Raw genomic sequence first — 22,650 nt, 5'->3', positions numbered from 1 at the left:
GCTTTTCTTTTAGTTTTGTTTGGAATTTTATCTTGTAGTGTTTTAGTTTTTCTTGTCCAAATCTCAACCACTTAAAAATGAGATGCAAACACCAACATCAAATTCATTATCTTAGAAAATATTTATTTGATTGCGCCTTGTTTCAATCTTCTACACCTCATTGAAGTGGCTCTGACAGAACCCCTATGAAAATCTGTCTGTCATGACACCCCTACTTAACAAATACAATTATTTGAGATTGTTGGAAATATTTTTTTTTGTTTGTTTTATTTTGCTTAACCAGTGCTAATTGGGAGACACCAACTGATCAGGTATACGTAGATGATGTGATAAAATCCTCAGATCTGATTGTAATTCTGTCAAATTCATAATTCATTGGTTTCTCTCACTCTGCCTCATACATTTGATTTGAAGTCTACTTGTGTGAGATTCAGACTGTTTGTCTGTTGGCTTTCTAGTCAATCCAGACCCACACAGAGCCAAATGAAGAGCAGTAAGCTGGAACTCTTTGGGTTTGATGAGACTGATGCTGTGGCAGAGGATGACGACTTTGCTTCAGGAAGCTCTAACTACAGGATCAAATACTTCGGTTTTGATGAACAGAGTGACAGTGAGGAAGAAGAGGGTTCCTCTGAAAGAAGGAAAGTCAAGCGGAAGGCTGCAGCAGGTGTAGCAGTGCCACTGATGTATACAGCGACTAATGTTGACACTCCTCAAACCAGAGTGATGCAAAGCTCACAGAGCAGTCACGCTGCAGTTCACAGTCACAGCCTTGAAAACGGTCAGTATTTACACACAACACATTAGCTATGGCCTCTGTTTACGTTGCAGTACCTGTATAAATCCACAATAAATCTGCACAGAGGTTTTTTTTTACCTTTTGCCTAGAGAAAAATGTTTTTATTTATTTATTTTTTTTTTTCGTTAAGCACATTTTTCCAAAAAAGTGTATGTTTATTTAGTTTTTTTTTTTTTTTTTTTTTTTTGTTAGCTTTTATCTATTTATTAGTAATTGATTTATATATTTGTTAGTTAGTTTATTTGTTGGTCAATTGTCAAATATTTCCATTTTTGGTGACACTTACACTTTTTTACATTCAACTGTTATTTTGCAGTTTTTTTTATAATTATTTTATTTAATTTTTTGGTGTAATTTCTAGGGATGGGTACCGAAACCCGGTATTTAAATGGCCCCGGGGCTAAATTATTAAAGAACATTTCTAATGTGCGATCATATTAAGACGTTTGTCTGTGAAATCTGCGAGATCTCTCATGCATGCCGCGGAGGCTGTCTGTCGTGTAGTTTTTTCCTGACGCGTCCGCACCGCATCGAGTTAAAAACATCTCAACTTTTCAGAATGCCGCAAGCGCACCGCAGGTAATGTAATGCACCTTTTCTGTAACAACGTTGAAAGCTCAGCCAAGATGAAGGAACAGCTGATAGCTGTACATGGATTTTTAAATTAATTTAGTAGCAGAGCTACTGCAAGCAGTTTTTAGTGCTGCAAATCCATTTATCCTTTGCTGAAATTTCCACGTCTTCATGGAGAGAGCAGGTCATGGTTGCTTAGCAACGGCAGACTCCTCATGAGCGCCAGTGCCCGAAGGCTTTACTTTGGGGGAAAAAATCAGAAAGTGGCGTGCCTAGCGTTTTCCACGCGTTTTTAGACGAGATATGTGAACGGCCCCTTACAGTATGAAAACTCCTGCTTAATACAAAGAGTGAATGTAACGGCATGTAACGGAAACACAAAGCATCTTTCAAAAGTGCATTATGTGCAGACAGAGAAATGCAAAGTTTTCGACTGCCTAACACAACACAAAGTACCGATAAGAATACTGTTAAAGTACCGGACCATTAAGCAGTATCGGTAAGAGTAGTAATACCGTTTAAAACCTTAAAGATACCCATCCCTAGTAATTTCACATATTTATCTATGACTCAAGTAGGGCTGGTCCAAATACTATTTTTTGAACTTCGAAGCTTTGGTAATTATAATCAACCGAATATTCAGAGAAAGGGGGCTAAACATATTCTTCTCTCTAATAAAGTCAAGTATCTCTGTTTATCTGTCTTTCTGTTAGCATTTTTATTATGTCAAGAACAGTTCATCCAGTCGACTTCACGCGAAGCAGGTATGTTGCTGTGGACACAAGGGAGTGCAGTGTCGCATTTTGGTGCAATATGAACACGCGACACGTTCAGAATCAATAAACATTTAATAAACTGCAGAGCGGCGCGAGCTGGAAGCGGTACGCCTCACACTGGCAGGGCTTATATTCTCAGAGAATGGGACACTGCACTAGTGATATAAAACACACAGGCCTGTTAAAGAGCAATACTATAAATATAGACAAATTATTATTATTAGGCTGGGCTACTGAACGTTTTTATTTGAAATTCGTATTCGAAAATATTTTCCAAGCAAATAAAGTTTACGTTTTTATCATGTGTAAAAATGCTGATTAACATGACGGATAAATGCAGGTTTTCCTTTAATTTTTTAAAATTTTTTATACTATATACTCTATACTAAATACTATATATACTATGTACTGCTTACAGAACTCAGAACCTTTCAAACTTGATGTGCTGTTGTAGGCCAGTTTTAAATCGCACTTCTGACACACTTCCTTTTTGTCCTCACGCAATATAAAGTGCTCCCACATAGCTGAGGTCATCAGCGTTTTTGTTTTCTTTTTCAGATGAACTGAAGCATGATGTTCATAATGTTCACTCATGGGCTATTCATAAGTCGCATTTCCACTATCAGGCCAAATGGTTCTCCTTGCTTAACTGTTCTATTCTGTGTCGATCCAGACCAATCAGCACGGATAGGGTTTAAATTTCCACTGTGGTGCTTATAACGAAGCTCTTTGGAATGCAATACAAGTGTGTCAGTCATGCTTCCGTGTAGCCAGTCAACAGAGTGGTGACATGCACTCTAATAGCACGGCTAAGCATGGTTGTCTAACCGGGCCCAGAAATCCAGGCTGAGAGTGGTTTGTAATCATGCCGCACCATACCAGACAGTTGTGGAAATACAACTGTAACTGTACCTGACAGTCCTTAGAACAGTTCCGTCTAATAATAAGAAAGCGGTTATATTCATGCGTGACTGAAGACCATTTTGTGGGGGATGCCAGTTGTAAAAAATAAAATAAAAAATTAATTATTTGAATCTCAAAATGGAAAATTGTTTGTTTGTGTTTTTACAGATACTCTAGAGTTCCCAGAACTCCTCATTCCCTCTGAGACAGTAAGGAAACCTCAGGTCAGAGCTCAGGAGACAGCCAAGGAGAGCAGCAGGAAGATCTTCAGTGGACCTAAGAAGGTGAGTCTATACATTTCTTATACATTTTATACATTTATACATTTTTCCCATTGTTGAGCTGATGATTTGTGGTGCCAGTATTGGTTCTGGAGCGTGTTGTACTGTGTCATGTCATTTAGAATCAAAAGGTTGTTTTGCCTACTTCACTAATGTAAATATTGCCCTTCTGCCAACATGTAAAGAAATGATGTAGGCGTTTGAGTGTTGTTTTTATTTTTTTTTATTTCCACTAACGGAAGTGTGGTGAAGGCAGAGGGTGGAACGGCATCACACTGTTGTCTTCAGCATGACCTTTATCTTTAATGACAGTAATGCAGTTATGTTGCTCAACCCCGCTGACAGCTCAGCCGTTATTACGAATGTTCCTGTGGCTGCTGTATGTGCACACAGGCTTCTCTGGGGTTATGATTGATTAAGTCATGATTGAACTTTAATCATATAAATGCTCAAACAGAGCAATGTTTTGATGGCATCACAGTGTTGACATTATCGGGGAATTAGATTGTGAATGGCTTGCTTATCGATGACTCTACATATTTGAACTCCATGGTTCCCTTGATCACCATATCAAATACTCCCGATCTCTGCTTATGTAAAGTGAAAAGTGAAAGTGACTTGATGTGGCCAAGTATGGTAACCCATGCTCAGAATTTATTCTCTGCATTTTTCCCATGCAAGTGCACACACACAGCAGTGAGTACTGATCTCTCAATGTGAACGAACACCCGGAGCAGTGGGCAGCCATTTTTGATGTGGCGCTTGGGGAGCAGTTGGGCGTTCAGTGCCTTGCTTAAGGGTCTCACCTCAGTTGTGGGTATTGTGAGTGTCCGACCCTCTAACCATTAGGCCACATCTTCTAGAAGACTGATTTTAATGACATTGCAGCTCAAATGTTACCATTAGGGTAAATTTTTCAAAACTGAGATTTATACATCATTTGGAAGCTGAATAAATAAACTTTCCATTGATGTATGGTTTATTAGGATAGGACAATATTTGGTCAAGATACAACTATTTGAAAATCTGGAACCTGAGGGTGCAAAAAAATCTAAATACTGAGAAAATCAACTTTAAATGAATTTCTGAGCTATGCATATTACTAATCAAAAATTGTTTGAATACATTTACAGTAAAAAAATTACAGAATTTCTTCATGGAACATGATCTTTACTTAATTTCCTAATGATTTTTGGCATAAAATAAAATTCTATAATTTTGACCCATACAATGTATTTTTGGCTATTGCTACAAATATACCCCAGCGATTTAAGACTGGTTTGGTGGTCCAGGGTCGCAAATAACTTTTCCTGAATAAATCATGTAAAGGGTAAGTGCTTCAACAAAAATGAGCATTACTTTTGTGCTAATCAGTATCATCCCTCACATGATTTTGATTTGAACGTGTACTGAATCCACATTAGTTTCATTGTGTTTGCAATTGAAGTTACAAGAAGAATAAAGAGGGCTGTTTTTATTCATGACAGTTGTGAATTATGAGAGATGTTTGAATTGGTTCAAAGCTCAGCAGGGTTAATTTCGTTAATGAAGATGAAACAAAAATGTTAACAAACATTTTCTGTGAAGACAAGACGTTCCACTTCTTCAGTTCTCATATACAGTGCTCAAATACACACACAGCTGTCCAAATGTCTATCCTGTAGAATATCTCATGTAAATACCGTTTTTGTATGAAGTGAACATGAACTGGTGAGTGAAAACTGAACGTGTCTGTATTGCAAAAACTATAAAATGTTAAGACTAAAGACTATTAAGCATTTATGTCTCAAGATATACTAAATACTAAATAAAAAAATCCTGTCAAAATTAACACTGAAGCTCAGCAATGGAGTGACATTTACTGTCACTGCTAAACATGCCATGAACAGAACCTGCTCACCTCTTGCTCAATAAGGAAACTCAATGACTTATTCTCATGCATGAATCATTTGTCGAGGTATTTCACTTGCACTGTGTTTGCGCTCTCTCTCTCTCATGCAATTCTTTTAGGGTTGAATTTAGAAACGGCTTCTCGGAGATGTTTTAGTTTATTGTGCTTAGGTTTGCTAACTAAACCACTAGACTGTTAGTGATAAACCAGTGTGTAATTTTTTTTATTATAAAAAATTATCATAAAAAGTAGAGATTCACCGATCGATCCTCCATATAAATACCAGCTTCAGCTAAAAAAAAAGACTAAACATCCGAAGGTAAGTTAAAAGAAAGAGTACAACTTTACTCCGTGTAATTGCTCAATCACTGTTTCACACACGCAAAGACGTAAATATAACACCTTGTAAGCAATGTCACGTAATGTCACATTTACCTCAGAAACAAACGTATTTGGTGACCATAAACTCAATAGTCAGGTAGAAAAAAAAACTGTAGAGAGTGGAATTATGCTAAATATATGCACCATATAAATATTTTTTTTTTTTACTGTTCTTATGTTTAATATATGTTTAAATAAATCAATCATTTTTACGACAGCCACCATTAAAATTGTATATTAAAAAAATAAAAATTGAAGTATAAATATTAAGCAATTCTTTACAATGAACTTGATTATTTTAAAAACTTAATTGTGTAATTTTAACAGTTGTATGCTATAGCTTTTAAATCAATCAATTTTAACCTTTAATATTATAATAATGTAGTACCAGTTGACACATGTATATTTTACAGCATTAGTTGAGATTTTTTTGTCCTCAAGAAAATTTGACAAGAACTCTACCTGATATAAATCCAAAGTCTATATTGAATTGGTAATCTAATCGAATCGAATGCTAGGGAATGAGAATCAAATCGAATTGTGAAATTTATGTCAAAACCCAGCCCTAATGCAAACATTCCGTTGGCGTGGAATTTGTTTTACTCTGAAGCCCCTTTCACACTGCACGTCGGACCCGGCATATTGCCAGAACATTGTCAGGTCGCCTTCTGTGTGAAAGCAACCACGTCCCGGGATTGATTCCCGCATTGTACCTGGGTCGGGGCCCTAGTAACATTGCCGGGTTTGACCTGGGACGAGCGCTGTGTGAACAAAAGCCAGATCTAATGCCGTGTCGAAGTGATGCGCGACTCTTTTACCGGCTGAAGGAAGATCAACATTCACAACGAAAAAATATGTGCAAACTGTAATGAAGCAGAGATCAGTTAGTTCCTCACTTTCCGCGCTGACGCAGAGATCGTTTGCTTGCTTCAGTGAAAGTATAACGTGCCTAATGTTTTCGACTTCGACGTCACGCCCTGATGTCACGTGTAATTACGGGATATTTACGGGTTGTGTGTGAAAGCACGCGCATATCCTGGGTCATCACTGGCAGTGTGAAAGTGCAAAATCTAGCGACCCAGGAACAATTGCCGGAACACTTTACCCGTGTATTTGCCAGAATGGCAGTGTGAAAGGGGCTTGAGTGAAGAAGACACTTGTGCCCCGTTTCCCACCGTAGGAACTTTACCCAGGAACTAGGGACTTTGGCCTGGTACTCTGTGTGTTTCCACCGCAGGAACCAGGAACTAAATAAAGTTCCAGGTAAAAAAAAAAATGCTCCTCAGAAAGTCCCTGCTGGTGAGGTAGTACTTTTTAAAGTTCCGGAACTTTCAGGGGATGGGACTTGGGCGCTAAACATCCTGATTGGTTGAGTTCACGCAGCATTGGTTGAGTTCAACCACCCTTTATTTGGATCATTTTCAAAATATTACTGTTATTGTGTCATGAAATGTAATTTTAAAAAGTATTTCAGGCGAGAATGTAGTTGTTTAAAACTAAAATCTGTGGTTTATTTATGAAGACCGCGCTTATTTAAAAACGTTTTTCGCCAATCTTGGAGACGGTGAGCTCCACGCGATCAGCAGGAGCTCAGTCTTTATGTATCTGCCGAGAGCAGCCTCACCTTGGCTAGACTTTCTGATATGTTCCACTGTCTCTGATTTCTCTTTCATGGTTAAACATAAGAAATTATTAGTTTTGGGTGAATCTAACAGGTTATCTTTGGTCTGTATTCAATTTATCTATGTTAAAATGAAAATAAAAAGGCAAATTTATATAACATTTCATTTCATTGTAATGGCTGTATATATACACAAATCCCTGAACTAAGTACATTTCTGCAGCTGTTATTATGTTTAAATGAAAATGAAACGAGGCAGTGGTATTCGATATCCTATTTCATTTTATTGTAAATGTACAGTGAGGAAAATAGCAGTAGCCAAGGCGAGCTGACTGATGTTATCAAGTAACGTTACGCTGCTGTTTGAAGAATTACCGGATTTGTGTCATCGCGGACATCACACTCCCGAGTTGAATGCGTAAAATCTGAACTACAGAGGATGCACATCCAAAATCAGCGTACTATAGTATTGAGAAACGCACGCAGACCTACGTCACCAGTCTATTTGCCTAATCTTCCCGGTACTTTACACCTTGGTGGAAACGCAGAAAGCAACAGGTCTGGGGGGAAAAAAGTTCCTGGGGGAAACAGTTCCTGGTACAAATGTACCGGGTAATTTTGGTGGAAACGCGGCATTAGGTTTTACTGCACTATTATTATTTGGAAGTGTTATGTACACTTCAGTTTTGTTCATTCATAGGATTCTAACTTTAACTTTTGTAAGACAAGGAAAAAAGTGAAAAAGGTATTTTTTTTTTTTTTTTAATAAAATAACTAATTTTCAATTAATTGTTGTTTTTAATTAAATTTTTTGAGTTTAAGTGCTAGAATATCATGTTACTTAGGAAATTGTAATGTTTAATAATTCCTTTTATCATGAAGAAAATTTTTTGCTTTGAATAAAAGAACAATTATGTTCGAATAAGCTGTCAATTATAATTCTTAAAGAAAATCTGAAAAAAATTGGTATCGGCAGATCACACTTACAAAAAATCGGAATCAGCCAAGAAAATTGCAATCAGTGCATCTCTAATTAAAAGTAATTTCCTTTTATTTTCATTATTAGTTTTTATTATTATTTAAAAAAAATCATTCTATAGTTTTAAAATCTGGAAAATGTAACTGTAAACTTTTCATTGATGTACATTTTTTACATCTGAGACACACTTAATTATTTGTATCAAACTGATGATTTTTTAAATTTATTTATTTATTTGCTTGTCCTAAGTCCAAAGTATGTTGTTATGTGGTAGTTGATGATATCCGGCCCTATATTGTGTATGTATTTTTAAACCTACTTCCTGATGATGCAATTGATTTCAGTAACTCTGCTGGAGAAGTGGCTGACTGTAGTGAAATCGCCTTGAAAGCTGCAGACTTTAGCTACAGTATGTGTCTTTGACTATAAAACCATTTTCTCTTTTCCTAAGCTCTTTAAACACTTTGTAATGGCATAATTATAAGGAGGCATGATAAATTGAAATTAAATGGCAAAGGCAATAAATCACAATAAGGCAGAAGCTGCGATTGCCGTGCATATTTTTCAGTAAAGCACGGTTCTGTGATCAGCAGTAAATCTCCAACCGAGGTCCAGAGGGCGTGTTCGTGCTAAAACTCCAAATATGCTTCACAGAAGAAATCCAGGAAATGCCTATTGCGATTGCTGAATAGACAGAAGATTTAACTGCTTTCATTGATTCAGCGTGACTAATAAACACACGACTATGACAGTATTTGGTTTATCTGAGTATAATAAAGTATATAATAATGCTAATGCTATTTCCTGGTTGTTTTGCGATCACATATTTTGTTATGTTAATATAATAAACTGAGATTATGCGCATCTATGGAAGCCCATTCCTGCTACTAAATAAAAAATAAAACAAGGTAATTGCAACTTTTTATCAGCTTTAAAATTCTGCTAAATTCGAAATCAAGCAATAAATACAGTCTTTGCAGTCTTTAATGAGGCATGAGCAATCACTTTGGCGCATCAGTTCAAGCCGAACGTAAACCCATCATATTTCTATTTACCATATTTTTCCGGACTATAAGTCTTCTTTTCATAGTTTGGCTGGTCCTGCGACTTATCTAAATTAATTTGACCAAGAGAAAAAATTACCGTCTCTATACTGCTTAGTGCTCCTGTAACTGTTAATGTGTTATGGTAACCTACCGGCACCTATTCAGCCTGTTGTTCTGTGTACTATTGTGTACGGTTAGCTGAATAACTTGTCTTTCCAGATTAGCAATATCTGTTCTTGGTATTGGATTTTGTTAAATTAAGTTAATATTTCCGTTTAACAGTTTTCAGTTGTTTTCATTTAATGTTTTCAGTGGTAGGCTACAGGAGCACTGAGCAGCATAGAGTGCCCTCTCGCAGCTGTAGCGGGTAATGTTTTCTCTTGGTTCTAAATAAATGCGACTTATAGTCTGAACAATACGGTACTACTATAATACAAAATCAACATGAACGGATATATATTTTAATTATATAAAATAATTTGGTGCCTCAATAAGTTTCTTATAGGAGCCATTTTTTGTTGTTGTCTGGAACCCTGAAACTGTTTTATATTTTACGGTGTATGTCGAACGCATGTGAATACTACTCAGATGAGTTCACTACTCATTAACTTTTCGTTCACCTGAAGACAGAATTAGTCAGTCACGCTCCTTTTCTTTTCACAGTTTAAGATTTGTTTGTCTTTCCATATGTGGTTGTTATAAAGGCTTTGGTCAGTTCCCACAAATACAGGGATCATGAGTTTAAAAATCCAAATTTCCTTGAACTTCTGAAAGAAATTAACTGGAAAATATTTCCATGTCAGAGTGAACGGTTTTTTTAGAGCACACCCAACTATTTAACATCCTCTTCAGTACAAAAAGAGCATTTATTTAAGGTAAGCCAAAGTCCTTTGAGTGTGGGTTTTTTAACATCACAAGGGAACAAACATTTGCATATAACTGCCTCTAGAGTAAAATATAGATCCATTTACACCGCTGGCCACACCCACGGCTCTGATGTGCTTAAAACTAGTGCCACATCAAATCAAAAATATATGGAACCCATTATAATCAATGACATCTGACTACACAAAAGACAGTTGACAGATGCCATGTTCTGTTTCTGATGTCTTGTCTTTCATACGCTTGAGCTAATACCTGCAACCGCACAAATGCATGAGGAAAGGAGGTGGTCATTTTGGAATGTTTGGTTTGATGCATCCTGTTTAGATGGCATTTGCATTTCATGGCACCTTCCAAATAACACCATTGTTAAGAACGATAATTAGTTTATAACCAGAGGTGTAGTGGTAAAAAAAAGAGGTGGGTAAACTATAAATTCTGGGTGACAACATCGTGGTCACTGTAAAGTGGGCCACTGCCTACACGTGATGGTCCTCAAATGTCCCGTTTGTCCACAACTCAAAGATATGCAGTTTACTGTCACAGAGGAGAGAAGACACTAGAACATATTCACATTTAACAAGCTGAAATCAAATATTTTTTTTTGTCTTCCTCTCTCTGTCTCTCATCTCTGTTCTTTCTTCTTCGTATTGCCCTTTCTCTGTTTCTTCATTCTCTGTTTGTCTTACCTCTTTTCCTCCTCTTTCCTCATCTCCTCTCTCTATCTCTCTCCTCTCTACATCTCCTCTCTCTGTGCTCTCTGCATAATTGTCTGTCTCACCTCTGTCTGTAAATTAAGTTAAAATGGAGAAAAAACAGCTTAACACACCACATTTATTTAGACCCAAGAACCAAGAGAAAACATTGCCGTCTACAGCTGTGAGAGGACGCTCTATACTGCTTAGTGTAGACTACAGGAGCACTGAGCAGCATCTCAGGCAGCATAGAGCAACCTCTCGCGGCTGTAGACGGTAATGTTTTCTGTTAGTTAATTTCTCTTGGTTCATTAAAATTATCAAATTAACCTGACTATAAGTCACAGGACCAGCCAAACTATGAAAAAAAGAGCGACTTATAGTGCGGAATATACGGTAGGTACCCAGTCTGAATGCTATAGCAAAACAAAAACAACAAATATTAAGAATATATTTATTAAATATTTTTTGGAATGTAGGATATCAACTACACTCTAACCACAACTAAATTGTAGCTTGGTCATGCTTTATTTCAAATCTGAGGATGATATTTCTCTAAAACCTATCATGGGAGGCTTTGGAAAAGTTTTAGAAAATGCTGATAAGATGCTTTCATATATTTTTACCAATGACACAAACTGAAATGACACAGAGAGCATCATTGCAGAAGGACATCCTTTTGGTCAAGTGGTTCACGTGAGATGATTGACAGCTTTACAAACTAATGATATCGCACTGAGGTCATAGCTGATGCGAATCAGCTAAGAGGAGAGTAATCGCTAGCTCTGATAGCTGTTTGAGCTCTTCAGATCGCATAAATCAATGCAAAATGAATAGAAATGTTATTCTGTATGATGAAATATTTTACAAACATGTCATAAAATTATTATTTCTCATAATGTGCGCACCATTGGACTATATAGCCCTGGTGAATCATGGATAGTGTATATGTATATGAACACAAATAAACCGGAGATGTGACAATCCTGACCATGTGCACAAAAAGCATCCACCCTTTAACTGGCTGAAACAAACACTTTAAAAAAAAAAAAAATTATATGCAAAATTTTTAAGGTGCTATACATTTTGGTATGTAACAACTCCTGAGCTTTCATAGCTACAAGCTATATCACATGGTTGTGAGTACGTTTCAGCGGCATACTTGTCAGAGTTGCTCATGGAGTGAGAGACCTGCCTGTTCCTCTTGGAGGTCTTACTTGGCAGCATCATTCCCAGACATTAGAGGGGATTCCAGCTCGAAGAAAAAACACATCAGGGGGCAGTTTTGATTTTTCTTTGCAAGACCTTCTGAAAGCTTTTTGCCCAGTGTGAAGAGCTCTCCATAGGGTGGAGCTAGATTTTCACTCCCTGCTAGCATGAAGAATACTTCTTAATTACAGAAGATTAAAACCAGTCTCCTGCAGAGTTATGTTGAGGGCCAGAATATTTCTCTTCATTATTAATAATAACCCAGCCACAGTGTTGCCTAGTGGACTGTGCATACACCTCCTCCTGTAGCCAAGTGCCCTTTTATCACCCCTTCTCTTTTGGCTATTTGTGTGCCGTCAGTCCCTGCAGTTTGACTCGATCTGGCATCCTCTGTGAGTTGTTCATATATAGAGTGTTCCTGCAGTCTGCTTTGAATGAACTCCCGCTGAGGCAAATGACCTGCGCTTCAATTCACACTCCGCCAACACAAACAAGCTGAGAAATGTAGCACTTCTTAATGAGCTTTAATTACAAATGTGATTACAGTTGAAAAAGGAATATAGCCATCTTTGTGGAGCAGAAGCTTGTGCATTGAAATTTTGAACTCATTTGTGATTTCACTTTCAACCCTCACAGGTTTCTGCTCAAAATGTTTTTTTGTTTTTTTTTTTAATATATATATAACTCAGAATCCTGATATGTTTGCTTCATTACTATGAGTAGCCTATTAACAGCATTTTTCTTTTTAACCACTGTAGGTAATTGCCAAAAATGATTCTTCACTTCACATTTTAGTGGGGTTTGCTGAGACAAGCTTATTGCTCTTATTTTTTTCATATAGGAGTTTACTTTTGCACAGACAAGCACAACTTGTAAAAGTTGCAAAGATAGTTCAAATCCCAACTAATGGTACTTTACAATCCTGTCTCTCTGTCATCTACATCGTTTCCTAACCAGACATTTAGGCTGAATTACAAACTCAGCTTAGGACAAAAACATGAATTAAAATGTAAAATATGTATTTTATTGTGTGTTGCGGTTTGTTCACATCAGTGGTTCAATCAACATTTTTTACTCCATGGCCCCCTATTGTTCAATCTCAAAATGTATTTGTTGTTCTTGATGCAAGTCATGTCAACCAAATGATCCCAAGCTCATGATGTTCCAGGTCTCACTTGTAAAAGAGTTTTCTTTTTTTTCTTTTTTTTTTTTTGATGTGAATTTCCTGTTTAAATAAAGGTTAAGAATGTTCAATGAACCCAGGTCTGCACATGAAGCTCTTGTATTAAAATGCCCTTAGTGTAACAGTGTTTGTCTGTTCTTTCTGCAGTCGCCTACTAAAGCTGTGTATAATGCAAGACACTGGAACCAGCCAGAGCCAGAAGAGCTGCTCCCTATGCCTCCATCACGATCTCAGGCTCCTCCAGTGAGTACAACACTAAACGCAGGGTGCTTCACTAAACACTACACACTCCTACACAGTCACAACCTACTTTTGAAAGCACTTCAGCACAGGCAATTCTCATGCCATCACAACAGTGTTTATATTAATCTTTGTGTAAAAACATGCTGGGAGATTTTAACCATCAAGAATTTATTGGATGGGAATTTGCACTAGATTGTGGAGTGTTACTTTCTTTACCATAACCTTTATTATATTAACGCAAACCATCATTACATTTCTGCATTAGCAAGGTTGTCCTGCATTATTGCATAAATACTTTCTGCTGTTATTTTCTGCATTGTCCACAAAGGTAGCCTAAGTCACTAAATTATTTTGGGGTTTGTTTCCCAGAAGCAACTATGGTCGCAAGTTCCTTCGTTACCAATGGTGTTCACATTCATTATCAGCTTGGATTTGCGCAGCTTGTCAGTTAACAACGGCTCTTTGTAGCAACAGCTGCTCTGTGAAATCACGCACCTGATGGTATTTACTGCTGATCAGATAACCAGCTTTACTGAAGAGATGTGCATTAATCATCACCCCATATATATCGTGCACCCCTAGAATATACTCTCACTCACTCACTCACTCACTCACTCACTCACTGGCCACTGTATTACAGGGCTCTAGAGTGCAACCTAATTTCTCAATGGTGTGACTAAAAAATATCATAGGTCGCACTGGTGCAACCAGCCGTTCGAGGGAAAAAAAGTCTCTGCGACTCTGAAAGTCTTCCTGTGGTTCAACAACAGACACTAAAGCCCTGCATTTCAGCCTGAGTCTGACGGGCCCCAACTTTTTTTATGCCCCTCGAGGCGGGCTCCGGTCCAATTTTCACATCATTGTTTAGACGCGGGCCGGTAACACCGGTCCTCCCGCCTGTTTTAGACTCCTCCTTTTATATTTTAGACATCAATCAAATTAGAGATGAAAAAAATTGCCGTGCTGGTGGAAACAACATAGACCATGCTACCGCGACAGTCAAGAGCAGCTCAACAGTGTTTATTGTCTCTCAGCAGCAGTTTGGTGTGTGCCGTCAGCTCAGCTGAACAGTTCTGCGTTCAAATACATGCAATAGTTATATTGTTATATGCTTGAACTGTTTTATATTTATAGATTTTATTTTAGGCAAGTTGTGATGATTTGAGAAGGCTAAATTGATTAAACCTAGGCTCACTGTTTACCGCTGGCAACTTGGTCGTTACTTTTTTTTTTTTTTTTTTTTTTTTAACAAACTTTAATTTAACTTGATAAACTAAACAAAATATAATCGCTTTGCTATTACATACAAAACTGAACTCTTATAATAGCTGAAACAGGAGTATAAGCCATTTAGGGACTGTTTAGCTGTTCAAATCAGACACTAGAGCATCCCTTCATTCAGACACAGTGGAAGATCTGATAATAATCAGTGTAGAGGGGCCAAGTGTGGAAGATTTTGCTGCTAGAGAGAGTGTGGCCTGCTGGTTTAGTTAAGCCGAAAGATCAAGAAGGCCAAACTACAGGATTTGGCCATTGGAGGTGACTGCAATGGAGTATAGTCCATAAGACACTGAGATGTTCAGTTTGAAGCCCTTAAAACCTTAATTTAGATTTTCTTATTTCATTTTTCTGGAGTAGGCTTGCCGCGATAGACTGTGTTGACTGTGTTACCAGTTTTAAGCCGCAACACCGGTTACATCACTTTCCCACCGTGACACCATCCCCACTGTCGTTTAGATTTTTTTTTAAGTATTCGTTTTTCTTAAATATTTATTTGAATTAAGTAAAAACAATAATTATAAATAATTTAGTTAAAAAGAGAGCATACACTATAATGCAAAAGCTACAAAGCTTCGTGCCAAGAGACAGTCACATCACAGATTAGCATGTCCGCGTCATCTCTTCTCCCTGTGCTGCGTCTCATTAAAAATTTTTTAATCTTCCTCATTCCAGTAAGATGCTGCGGCCTTTCGGACACAATATTCAAATCAGTCCCGGTGGCCTGCAGCTTCTCCCGGTGCTCTCAATCCAGGACAATGACATGCTCGATAAAGGCCTAAATATCACATATTTTGAATTTATTATCGTAGTATTACCACTTTATTCCTTGAATATTACAACTTTAATCTCAGTCTTAGATTTATTTTTTTCAACGTGGCACTAAAACGTCATCATAGTATTTAATATCAGGGTTTTTTTTTTTTTTTTTTTTTTTTCATTTAAACAATTGATGCGGAATTGCCAATTGACCCTAATTCAAAAGTGAAAGTATAATGCGCATGCATTTATAAGGTATTTAAAAGCAAGGAAGCAACGAAAAGAGGGCACCCCCACCACGGTGATACCGGTGTTGTCACACGTCGAGTAACCAGTGGGAAATTTTCCTCATTTTCCAAAGAACTTTGTTGACCAGATTGTTAGTTAATAATTTAGGCTACTAGTCAATATTGCCTATAAAGACAGCAATTGATATAATAAAACGATAGAATAAGAATAGAGCAAGCTAGTGTTAGAGGTCTTTTTTGCTTTTGTTAATTGTATAATAAATGAAAAGAAAAAATAGAATACAAATTTTTATATCATATAAAATTTTATAGCATATCCTACATGACTACTTAAAATGAAAAATTCCATTTAATTTTATTTCAAATAAAAGGAAAATAAAGGGAGTCGAATCCAAGCAAGTTCTCTGCATCCTTCTGAATGCACCCTGTGTTTGCGGTGTAGATTTGACCATTTAAATCTGTTACTGTAATTATACAAACAAAATGTTTAGCGTACTGTCTCTGGAAAAAAAATATTTACTGTGATTGATTAGCCTTTATGTATTGTAGACGTTATTACTAAGCAAAGCAAAATGTGGAAATATTGTGGAAATATCCATAATACAGTAAAAGAGCTCGCGGTTTATCTATCGATCAGATGCTCGTCATTGCGTTCGTAGTTACCATAGCACAACAGTAGATCAAGCAAATCAAACAATCATTGTAAACTTTCATTTACGTCGAGATCATGAGAAAATTAAGTCGTGATCAAGAGAAAACAATTTTCTTGTGATCTTGACATAACGAAAGATAAGTTGTGATCATGAGAAAACAAAGAAAAATAGGGAAAAAAACGTACTTCGAAAAAAAAAAAACGACTTCCATAGAAATGCATTAAGTGAAAAAAAATAAATAAGAAAACCTAATAACAGTCACATTGGTGTTTAAGAATACTACATTTATTATAAGAACCAAGCCTAAACTAAATTATCTAAAGCAAAACCGAAACTATTGACGTGGGAAATACATCCAAATTTGCTGGTGCTGCATGGTTTGCTGGTTTAACATTTATTTTGTTTTGGAATATATGTTGGCATGTTTCAGATCAAAATAAGGTAGTCAATTAATTTAATGATTTGTAGATTACATTTAAAACACAACACTTTCATAAAAACATTTATAATTAGTAAAAGGTGTCTATGCACATTTTGACTGTTCACATTGCATTTACAGACGTCTGCTTGCAATATTTCGAGAGCTTCGAAACACTAAATCATGTTGCTAGGCAGTCGGTTCGGTTGATTCAGAGTTTGGAAAATATTTGTTTGTCCCATCACTGATTCAGCTCTTCAGCATTATTAATTAATTTATTTTTTTTGGAATAGTTGACCCTGATAAATAATTCACTGTTAAGTAAATGTTGTATTTTGAGATAGCCCCATTATGCACTTCTCTTTCAACTAGCAACCTGTCCCTTGCTCTCTACATTTGCCATCCAAACACAATCAATCCCATACAACTTAGCCAGCCTGCATCTGTTACCCCCAGTGTAATATTATGCTCACTGACAGATATGCTTACACTTCACTTGAACGGTTTGAATGAATTCTCATTAGAGCAGCGCCTCTGTTTCTACTGTTCCTAAAAACAAGGCTACAGATAAACGCTTTTATTTAGGAGCGTTTCTGCTGGTCATTGATTTGACCTTTTAGTAGCTGCTGCATGAGGAATCTATAATGTTCTGTAGCACTATATTTAGTCATCTTGTTGGATAACCAGCAGTGGGTCGATTGTTGGCAGCTCAGTGTGTATGTGAATCAGCCCTGCAGTGCTTCCAGACATGTAATGCTTTAACTCTGAGTCGTCGTTCTCTCACAGGCCACTTCATCGGGAGGCAGTAAAGATTCGAACTCGCACAAGGATGACGGAGTGTTCAAAGCTCCAGCTCCTCCTCCCAAAGTCATCAAGTCTGTCACTATCCCCACAGAACCTTACCAGGACATGGTCACTGCACTTAAATGTAGGAAAGAACACAAGGAGGTGAGTGCAAACACTTGACAACCCTGTCTGATTTGACACAGTGTAGAAACTTGCTGCATGCTGCTTCCTTTAATTCAATTCAATTTATAGTGAGTGAGTGAGAGAGAGAGAGAGAGAGAGAGAGAGAGAGAGAGAGAGAGAGAGAGAGAGAGAGAGAGAGAGAGAGAGAGAGAGAGAGAGAGAGAGAGAGAGAGAGAGAGAGAGAGAGAGAGAGAGAGAGAGAGAGAGAGAGAGAGAGAGAGAGAGAGAGATACAGGGGGAAAATAGACTGCTGAGTTAAGAGATTTGTATTTCACTAGACATTTTAATATTTGGCAACTTTATACTGAAAGCCCGAGCAGGAGCCAATTAAATTTGAAAGTCAATGGAATGGAACCATTGATAAAGGCATAAAGCTCTATCTTAATATGCATACAAAGTAGTCCAGCTGTTTTTCAGTGAATTTTGAATTTGAAAGTCTCAGTGGCAGCATATTGAAAACCCTGGCATGATCATTAGGACTGTTATAGTAATGCAAAAAAAAGATCCATTGATGGGGTCCAGAAATCACTGCAATAATTCTGATTGTGGGTATGTTCAGTAACTAATTCAGTTGTTCAGGCCCACCTACTTTACAACCTTCACGTCTTACTCTGCCCTCTTAATCGGTTTTCATCTAAGCTACAAGCTGTAAGCTGTTTGGATTGTTTTCTGACCACTCTCATATTTATTATAACCCTGTTTAACTAAATTTTTTTTTTTTTTGGTCTTTATATGTGACTTTGGACCACAAAACCACTCTTAAGTTGCTGTGGTATATTTTTAGTAATAGCCAAAGAAAAAAAAACATTGTATGTGTCAAAATTATTCTTCTTTTATGCCAAAAATCATTAAGATTTTAAATAAAGATCATGTTCCATGAAAATATTTTGTAAACTTCTTACCATAAATATATCAGAACTTAATTTTTGATAAGCAATATGCATTGACAACTTTAGGGCAATTTTCTTAGTATTTAGATCTTTTGGAACTCTTAGATTCCGGATTTTCAAATAGTTTTATCTCTGCCAAATATTGTCCTATCCCAACAAACCACACCTCAGTGGAAAGCTTATTTATTCAGCTTTCAGATGCTGTGTAAATCTCAATTTCAAGAAATTTCCCCTTATGACTGGTTTTATGGTCCAGGGTCACACATTAGCTTGTATGCCAATCAGTGAATAATGAATAATGCAGCATAACGTGCAATACTTGCTGGCCTTGTTTACATATCTTTGTATGCACCATGTGGAACGAAACTTAATCTGCTCAAGACAGCTGATTTTTAAATTATTATTATTTTTTATATGATAGTAATTAGAGTAGCTATTGTTGTAGTCTGTACCCTTAACATTCAAAAACATCAAAATCAATAAGTAGTAGGCTATTTTCTACCCTGGTTTTGAGGCTGTCTATTATGTCATATGTAAGCACATTCCAGGTTTTGGCATTCGCTGGGCCTGGTGTCAATAAAAGCTTTTATTTCAGTAACAAAGATGTTTTCAGTTCTGAAAAGGATATTCTTTTTAGAACGTTAACTCTTGAAAGCTGAAGTAAAAGTTGATTTCTCAATTCATTAACCCTTTAAGTAATAGAATAGATTTAACTTACATTCAAAGACTTTTGACATATATATGTATGTATGTATGTATATACGTGACGGTTATCACTATCACTGTATGCTGAAAGTGTGTGTTCCCTTTATAATTACTGAAACTGTCAATCAATTTAGTTTAAGTCTACATGTGTTTACATATAAATGTATATCAAATGTTGTCAATGAGTGGTCTTTGTATTTAGATACACACAGAGTGCAAACCTGTCATCAAACATTATTTCTGTCATGAGATTAAACACTTGCTTTCTCTTTCTAAACAGTTGTACACCGTCGTCCAGCACGTGAAGCACTTCAATGATGTGGTGGAGTTTGGCGAGAATCAGGAATTCACTGATGACTTTGAGTATCTTGCCACTGGTCTGAAGACTGGTCAACCACTTAACACACGCTGCCTTAGGTGAAGAAAACATTTCATCAGTTTTTATTCTGACATTCTTCAATATTTAAGCTAAGATCTAAGCTATACAGTTATTCACATTTCTAATCACGATTACAGTTGACCTATTGGTAAGCCCCTTCTCTCGAATGCAGATGAGCCAATGGCTTTTGCGTACGGTAGTTGAGTATCAGCTGCACGGTTGATTTCAGGTATCATGAGATGATGGGCAATGGAAATTGTTTTATTCCAATATCTAAACCCAAACAACACAAAGCAAAATGTCCCTAAGCATTCAACCCCAATCCCAATGAAGAAGGAAACATTCATTTTCTGGTTACACGTTAGCGAAGGTCTACATTTCAGTGCCTCTCCACATTAAACTGGTTAAATCTAAATTATTTTATCTTATCCTGCAGTACTTGAATCCTGGATGTTTGTCGTCTGCGATTGTGATGACCGTAACATGCTTGCATTGTGATCTGTAAACCCTCGCTTCCAAACTGAAGTGCTTTTATATATCTCTCTATGGCATATTTAAATCCCACTTGAACCGTGGTCCTTCTATGTCCTAAATTAATCAAAAACATCTTGGGACAAGGTTTTTTACACTGACAGCTGTCATTGTAAGATAGCAACTCTATTTGTTTGTTTGTCCGAGTTGGCAATAGTAACTAAGTGGGGGCCAGGCTTGCCGATAGGCCTATTATGGATGCCACAATTACATAATCGCTCAAAGTGGCAATTAATCTTTCAAAGTCCACTTACGGTATTCTGAGTGCTTAAGATGTTTTTTTTTTCTACAGATTATCTTAATGGTTTTTCCATTATTTTTGTAGTTGACATTTAAGGCTTAATCCTATAGAAAAGCAATAATTTTTTTTTAGTCTTCGTGTTTTCAGCTTGTTTATTTTCATATAAATATATGGCATACAATTCCTTCAAGCAATGGTATAAACATCATTCAGTGTAAATTGTGATAATCGTAATTAATAATCGCAATTAGAATTTCAAAGGAGTAATCAACAATTATGATTTTTGTTATTATCGTGTAGCCCTACTATGACTTAATTTTTGTAATTGCAAAACTGTTTGCTCATTACAATTCTCTTTGCGTTTGTGTGCAGTGTTATTAGCTTGGCCACACGTTGCGCCATGCCCAGTTTCAGGATGCACCTGAGGGCACATGGGAAAGTGGCTCAGGTCTTTAGAACTCTCAGTGATGCACCTCAACATCCAGTAAGTCAAAATAAGTTTGGAGTCTTCTAAAGCCTTCACTGCCTGATGTTTCATGTCGAATCAATGCTTCTTGCCTGTTCTTGCCCCTTCCTCCAGAATCTAGCTCTATGTACGGCCTCTCTGATGTACATCCTCAGCCGAGACCGCTTGAACATGGACCTGGATCGGGCCAGTCTGGATCTAATGATTCGTTTACTGGAATTAGAACAGGACAAATCCATTGCTGATCAGCTAACGACAAAAGAGATGAATAAAGTAAAAGAAAAGATTCGCAAACTCTGCGAAACCGTCCACAATAAGCACCTCGACTTGGAGAATATCACGGTAAGCTTGAGATCAGTTGTGCTTGTTTATTGGCCAGAGTTTCTTGCTGCAGTGCAGGAGTTATGTTTCTCAAGATCTGCTAAATTTCCTGTCTGGGACTTGCACTTTTTTATGATTCTGCTTGTGTGATGATAGACCATGTCGATGAGGAACTGTGTTCATTTGGGGCTTTTCAGAAAGGTTTAGCTTCTGCTCCCTCTAGTGGATACACTTCATTGCTTTTGTTGTACATTGTAAAAGAAAGTTTTCAAAAATGTATCAGTCAGTGGGTTGTTTCGACAACTATTTTCTGTGTTAAATAAAAGTTAGTCCCAAAATTGCAGTATATTTAGTCATTTAAACATGTCAGACCAAACCCTTATGATTTAACTAACTTCTGTTGAAAGTTTTTAAGCTTCAGTAAAAGTTGTAATTTGGTGTATCTTCTGAAGCTTTGCAATAACTTAGTGTGAAGAACTGAAAGAAATGTTGACACCTGACAAACTCACAGGCAATGAATCTGTTGTCATTGGAGTCAGTCAGTGAATCAGTTGATTTGGTTCATAATGCTGGTTTTATGAACCAGATCAACTGATTTATTTATTAAATGATTCTAGGACTGAACAATAAAGTCTATTTTAATTGTTACAAGATTTCTGCTTTTGGCATTTGTGTTGTCTTGCATTGTTAACAAGCCTCCAGAAGCTTTCATGTTTATGGTTGCCAGATGTTTAGAGTCAAAATCCCTCAATCAGAGCTTTACTCTCAGATCAGTGCATTTTTTCGCCCAGTTGTTTACTTAATCTTCTAGGAGACGGAATAGCCAGAGGCCTCACGATACGATATTATCACGATACAATATTATTGCGATTTTAAGTATATTGCGATATTCTGTGATATATTGCGATATTACAGTGCAACTTGAACTTGTACAAAAAAGTTGTTCAGACCTTTCAGCAATTGGATAATTTTAAAGTAAATTACTGTTAATTATTATTATTTATTTTTTTTAGCAAAATAATCATGATTAACTGTTTAACCATTATTATATAGGACTTTATTGTTGAACTTTGTAAATTATACAAAAATGTTTGTTTAAAGAATTAGCAATTTACGCACTATTTCTCAGAGAGGGTTTAGTATGCTGCTGACAGTTTAATTTTTAATTGTATTTTTTTTTATTTAAATTTTAGACAAGTTCTGGGTGTAACACATCAGAAGTAAACATTTCAGGGATTTGAAAACTTCAGCTGTTGTTACTTGACACTTTTTAAGTTTACTTGACAAGTTTTTAAATTGTGCTGAAAATGATGAAACGCACAAAAAAAAT

The 22,650-nt window shown here is 36.7% G+C and overlaps 1 protein-coding gene across 1 annotated transcript in view; it reads left to right on the top strand.

Moving 5' to 3' along the window:
* LOC128024922 (wings apart-like protein homolog) overlaps positions 1–22,650 on the top strand; it is a 60,313-nt gene that overhangs the window by 15,832 nt on the left and 21,831 nt on the right. Inside the window, exons 4-10 of the mRNA XM_052610801.1 lie at positions 459–781; positions 3,220–3,335; positions 13,367–13,462; positions 17,605–17,766; positions 19,663–19,799; positions 20,906–21,017; positions 21,114–21,341. Coding sequence (XP_052466761.1) covers positions 459–781; positions 3,220–3,335; positions 13,367–13,462; positions 17,605–17,766; positions 19,663–19,799; positions 20,906–21,017; positions 21,114–21,341 — 1,174 coding nt within the window. The remainder of the gene's footprint in view (positions 1–458; positions 782–3,219; positions 3,336–13,366; positions 13,463–17,604; positions 17,767–19,662; positions 19,800–20,905; positions 21,018–21,113; positions 21,342–22,650) is intronic.

This window comes from Carassius gibelio, chromosome A12 (assembly GCF_023724105.1).
Source record: "Carassius gibelio isolate Cgi1373 ecotype wild population from Czech Republic chromosome A12, carGib1.2-hapl.c, whole genome shotgun sequence".
NCBI lineage: Eukaryota > Metazoa > Chordata > Actinopteri > Cypriniformes > Cyprinidae > Carassius > Carassius gibelio.
The sequence above is the reverse complement of the archived record's forward strand: the minus strand, read 5'-3'. Positions and strand labels throughout refer to the sequence as shown.